This window comes from Colobus angolensis, unplaced genomic scaffold, assembly GCF_000951035.1.
Source record: "Colobus angolensis palliatus isolate OR3802 unplaced genomic scaffold, Cang.pa_1.0 Scaffold595, whole genome shotgun sequence".
Classification (NCBI taxonomy): Eukaryota; Metazoa; Chordata; class Mammalia; order Primates; family Cercopithecidae; genus Colobus; species Colobus angolensis.
The window spans coordinates 254,182-260,315 of record NW_012119543.1 but is presented as its reverse complement, the minus strand read 5'-3'; the positions used below and the strand labels follow the sequence as shown (position 1 = coordinate 260,315).

At 43.1% G+C, this 6,134-nt stretch overlaps 1 protein-coding gene across 2 annotated transcripts in view; it reads left to right on the top strand.

Moving 5' to 3' along the window:
* DHRS7B (dehydrogenase/reductase (SDR family) member 7B) overlaps window positions 1-6,134 on the top strand; it is a 62,054-nt gene that overhangs the window by 51,712 nt on the left and 4,208 nt on the right. For both annotated transcript variants that reach the window (XM_011962533.1, XM_011962534.1), the window contains 2 exons: window positions 3,084-3,300; window positions 3,860-3,952. In XM_011962533.1, coding sequence (XP_011817923.1) covers window positions 3,084-3,300; window positions 3,860-3,952 — 310 coding nt within the window. The remainder of the gene's footprint in view (window positions 1-3,083; window positions 3,301-3,859; window positions 3,953-6,134) is intronic.

The following is a 6,134-nucleotide window of genomic DNA, read 5'->3' as shown; positions in this document are numbered from 1 at the left end:
TGACCTTGTGATCCGCCCGTCTCGGCCTCCCAAAGTGCTGGGATTACAGGCTTGAGCCACCGCGCCTGGCCCCATACGGGTTTTTCTCCCCCTTAGGGGGAGGGATGGAGCATGAAGGTAGGAAGGGGGAGACAAAGGGGAGGTGGAGGGGAAGGACCCATACTGTTTTAATTGCTGTAGCTTTGTACAAGTTTTGGATTGAGGAAGTGTAAGTCCTCCAACTGTCCTTTTTCAGGAGTGTTTTGGCTATTCAGAACCCATTGTAATCCCATATGAATTTTAGGATTTTTTTTTCTATTTCTGCAAAAACTGCCAGTGGGATTTTGATAGGAATAACATCGAGTCTATTGATCACTTTGGGTAGTACTCTCACATTAACAACATGGTCTTCCAATCCATGAATGTAGGATGTCTTTCTGTGAACTTATGTCTTCTTTAATTTCTGTCAGCAGTGTTTTACAGTCTTTAGTGTACAGTCTTTCACCTCCTTAGATTATTGCCAAGTGTTTATCTTAGTCTGTTTTATGTTGCTGTAATAATAGCAGAGACTGGGTGATTTTTATTTTTATTTTATTATTATTTTTAGAGACATAGTCTTGCTCTGTCTTCTAGGCTAGGCTAGAGTTCACTAGTGCAATCATGGCTCACTGCAGCCTGAAAATCCCAGACTCAAGCAATCCTCTGCCTCAGCCTCCTGAGTAGCTGGGACTACAGGCACACGCCACTGTACAGGGTTAATTTTTTCATTTTTTGTAGGGACAGGGTCCTGCTATGTTACCCAGGCTGGTCTCGAACTCCAGGCCTCAACTGATCTGCCCACTTTGCCCTCCCAAAGTGCCAGGATTATAGGCATGAGCCACTGTGCCTAGCTAGACTGAGTAATTTTTAAAGAAATCTAGTTTTCAAAGTCTGGAGGCAGAGAAATCCAAGTTTGAGGAGCCGGCATCTGGCAAGGGTCTGGTGTCTGGCAGGGGCCTTCTTGCCACGTCATAACATGTAGGAAGGCATCACGTGGACGAGAAAGAGGGAAAAGGGCTGAATTTATCCTTTGAGAAGCAAGCTCCCACAATAACAGCATTAATCCATTCATGAAGTTCCCAGCTCTCAACACTGTTGCATTGGGGATTAAGTTTCTAACACATGGGTTTTGGGAGACACATTCAAACCATAGCATATTTAATTTTTTAAACTGCTATTGTAAATAGAATTGCTTTCCTGATTCCCTTTTCAGATTATTCATTGTTTGTATATAGAAACACAGCTGATTTTTGGATGTTGCTCTTGTACCTTGCCACTTTGCTCAATTTGTTAATTAACTCTTAGTAGCTTTTTGTGGATGTATTGGAATTTCCTATATATAGAATCATGCCATCTGCAAACAGAGATAGTTTTACTTTTTCCTTTCCAAATTGGGTCATTTTTTTCCTGTCTAATTGTTCTGGTTAGCACTTCCAGTACAGTGTTGAGTAGCTATTGCAAAAGCAGGCATCCTGTCTTGTTCCTGATCTTAGAGGAAGGCTTTCCATTTTTTTCCACTGAGTATGTTATCTGTGGGGTTTTCACAAACACCCTTTGCTGTATTGAGGAATTTCTGGTGTATTCCTAGTTTATTGAGTATGTTTACCATGAAAGGGTGTTAAATTTTGTCAGATCTCTTTTCTGCATCAATTGAGATGATCAGGTGGGGTTTTTTCCTTCATTCTATTAATGTGGTATAACGTTCAATTTTCTTTTTTTTCTCTCTTTTATTGAGAAGGAGTTTTTGCTCTTGTTGCCCAGGCTGGAGTGCAATGGCACGATCTCAGCTCACCACAACCTCCGCCTCCCAGGTTCAAGCGATTCTCCTGCCTCAGCCTCCCAAGTAGTTGGGATTACAGGCATGTGCCACCACACTAGGCTAATTTTGTATTTTTAGTAGAGACGGAGTTTCTCCATGTTGGTCAGGCTGGTCTCGAACTCCCGACCTTAGGTGGTCCACCCGCCTCGGCCTCCCAAAGTGCTAGGATTATAGGCATGAGCCACCACCCCAGGCCAATTTTCTTTTTTTTAATTTAAAGAGACAGGGTCTTGCCATGTTGCCCAGGCTGGCCTCGAACTCCTGGGCTCAAGTGAGCCTCCCTCCTCAGCCATCCAAAGTGCTGGGGATTACAGGCATGAGCCACTGTACCTGGCCATGATTGATTTTCCTATGTTGAACCAATCTTGCTTGAATTCCTAGGATAAATCCCACTTGGTCATGGTGAATAATCCTTTTAATATGCTGTTAAATTCAATTTGCTGGTATTTTGTTGAAGATTTTTGCATCTATATTCATAAGAGATATTGCTCTATAATTTTCTTGTGGTATCTTTAATCTGGCTGTAGTATCAAAGTAATGTTGGCCTCAGACTGAATTAGGAAGTGTTTTCTCCTGTTCAGTTTTCTATAAGAGTACGAGAAGAACTGGTGTTAATTCTCCTTTCAATGTTTGGCAGAATTCACCAGTGAAGCCATCCGGTCCAGGACTTTTCTTTGTTGGGAGGTTTTTGATTGCTGATCCAATCTCTTTATCTGTTATAAGTCTCCTGAGATTTTTTATTTCTTGTTGAGTCAGTTTAGGTAATTTGTGTTTTTTAAGGAATTTATCCATTTATTCTAGTTTTTCTAACTTGTCGGCAAATAATTGTTCATAATATTCTTTTATATCATTTTTTATAATCTTTATAATCTTTTTTATCATCTGTTGTCATTTCTGTAAAATTGGTGGTCCCACTTTCATTTCTGATTTTAGTTATTTGTGTCTTCTGACTTTTCCTTGTCATTCTAGTTAATGCTTTCTGAACTTCGTTGATCTTTTCAAAGAACCAACTTTTGGTTTCATTGATTTTTATTGTTTTTCTGTATTCTGTTTGTTTGTCTCTGTTCTAATCTTTACTATAATATTTCCTTCCTCTGCTGGTTTTGGGTTTAGTTTGCTATTCTTTTTCTAGTTCCTTAAAGTATAAAGTTACGTTATTGTTTTGAGCCTAAGTGATCTGTGGGACACATAGCTCGGATGGCCTGCCACTCAGAAAGTGAATTTGGTGTCTGTTGTATTTGACCAGGTGCAGACACACAAGCCTTACTTGGTGACCTTCGACCTCACAGACCCTGGGGCCATAGTTGCAGCAGCAGCTGAGATCCTGCAGTGCTTTGGCTATGTGGACATACTTGTCAACAATGCTGGGATCAGCTACCGTGGCACCATCATGGACACCACAGTGGATGTGGACAAGAGGGTCATGGAGACAAACTATTTTGGCCCAGTTGCTCTAACGAAAGGTAACAGTCTTGAGAAAAGAGCGGTGATAAGTGATATGTTGGCATTCTTTTTACTTCACTTGGATCCTTTTCAGCTAAACATTCCCCATCTCCATCCTCTCTATTGCCCTGGAGTGGGTGTTAGGTGTTATTGTCACAGTTTGGGTATTTGCTTTATAGCTTCCAATCAAGATGTTCTCTTTAGTGACAGCCACATTTGTGCAGCATTACCTACATGTCTTTTTCATGGTATCTGCAAACCCCTAAGGATGGGGATATTTTTATGTCCCACCATGGATTTCAGTCCAGGGGAGAGGCTCCAGCAGGAAAAGGGAACTGAGCTAACCATTTGCAGTGACCTCCGTCCCTGTTTCCTTGCCTTTCTCCTCTCTCCTGCCAGCCTGCTGGCACTCTGCTGGGCATAGGAGGCTAGGAGTTCCAACACAGTCCTCTACCCTAAGGGGTTTTCACCATTCTCCCTTACCCTGACTAAATATCAAAAGCAAGGTCGCCTTCCATCAGCATCACATGCAATGACTGGAAGTAGGGTGCTTGTCTAAGCCTCTGCCTCTGTCCTCAGCACTCCTGCCCTCCATGATCAAGAGGAGGCAAGGCCACATTGTCGCCATCAGCAGCATCCAGGGCAAGATCAGCATTCCTTTTCGATCAGCATGTGAGTACTGCTCTCTCCCAGAAAATGCTCTGCTTTATTGTTTTTTCCTGATTATAAAAATAATACATTTACTATCTAGAATTTAGACACTGTAGAAATAAACTATCCAGAATGCAAAGGCACTTTAGAATGTGTTCTCCAGAGCCACATGTCTGGGATCAAATCCCAACTCTACTTTTTGTCCCCTGTGTGACCTTGGGCAAGTATCCCCACTTCTCTGTGCCCTGCCCTCAAGTGTAAATGGAGACAGCCTTAGTCTTAGCCCAGAGGACTGCTGTGAGCACAGTACTTGGAGCTGCCCCAGGCACTAAGCACTAGGCATGTGCTAGCCACTCCTACTGTTATGATTATTAGCTTGTCCCGCAGATATAAGCATGCCATCACTTTGGGGCATATGCCTCCACAATTTTTTCTACGTGTAATTCAAACATGCAAAAATGGGATGGCATTATTCATATTGCTTTGTAGCTTGTTAATCCCACTTAACAATGTATCTTTCTACATCAGCATGTATGGATTTACCTCATTCTTTCAATATAGTAATCCACTGAATGCATGTGACATAATTGATTTAGCCATTTTCCTGGACAATGGAAGATTTTTTTTCCCCCCAGTCTTTGACCATTAGCAGCAGTGTGCTATGTAGAACACTCTCAAACATTTATATCTTGGGGCACTCAATGGGAAGGTTTCAATAAAAAGGGTTGTAAGATAATTTCACAAACTGTCCTTTCTTTGCATCACCTCCTGAAAGGAAATACTGCCTCATCTCCTCTCAGCCACCCAAAAGCTAGACCCAGCCACAGCCTGGTCAGCAAAGGCAGGGAAATCTGAGCTGCTGCAGCACTTTGCAAGGGCAGCCACAAACATCCAGTTCCATGACACTATATGGCCACCTGTGAACTGGGAGTGTAACATAATTTATTCTTTCTTCCAAGATCTGGATGCCAGCTATACCTTTTGGCTCTGGTATGGCTCTTGGACACATTACTTAACTATTCTGATCCTGTTTCCTTACATATTAGTGAGATTTACAATCATCATACATGCTTGTACATACAGGCTTTCCCTGTTTATTAATATTCTCTTTCAACTTTGGATAGGACACCATCTAAGGCTTCTCAAATGGTGCAGGAAAAAAAATATTATATATAGAATCATAACTAATAAAGCAAATGAGTTTAAATGTTAAGAATAGGTAAATCAGGGTAAAGAGTTTGTTTGTTTGTTTGTTTTGTTTTGTTTTGTTTTGTTTTTGAGATAGAGTTTTGCTCTTGTTGCCCAGGCTGGAATGCAGTGGTGCAATCTCGGCTCACTGCAACCTCCGCCTCCCGGGTTCAAGCGATTCTCCTGCCTCAGCCTCCTGAGTAGCTGGGATTATAGGCACGTGCCACCACACCTGGCTAGCTTTTGTATTTTTGGTAGAGACAGGGTTTCACCATGTTGGCCAGGCTGATCTCAAACTCCTGACCTCAAGTGATCCACCCACCTCAGCCTCCCAAAGTGCTGGGATTACAGGCGTGAGGCACTGCACCCAGCTGGAGTTCTTTATACTAAATTATTTTCAAGTTTTACTTTGATTTATAATAATACCACTGATTTTTGTTGTCTGTTTGGCCTGTTGACTGCAGTAAGGCATACAATGGTTGGTCTCCATATTCAGCTTTATAATGACCAGGCTGAATATGGAGTGCCTCTTGGGCAAGTTGGTTAACCCGGATAAGTAGCAGCCTTCTCACCTGTAAAATGGGGAGAATGGCATTCTGTCTCTCACACTGCTACAGTGAAGACCAAGTCACGTGATCCACGCAGTGTGCTTAGTACTGGGCCGCACACTGGCAGGGTAAGTGATGTGGACAGTGGCGAGGTCAGCACAGCCTGGCTGAGAACTCACAGCCTGAGAGCTCTGGGGAGAACCAGCTGTCAGAGTGTAGCCTTCCATTTTGGGGACTTACAGGATAACCCACTCTCCCCTGTCCCCAAGCCTGGGCTGTACTCTTGGAATCATGGCTGATAGGAGCAGTCCTCTCCATCCACCCACAGCCAACCCATCCAGCCCCCAGCAACTGTGCCCCAAACCAACGGAGCAGGCCCAGCCAGGCACTGCAGCAAGCTCAGACACTACTGAACTGCCTCATGTGACTTGCTGCCACACTTCCTTGTTTTCTCCCTTCCTGTTTCC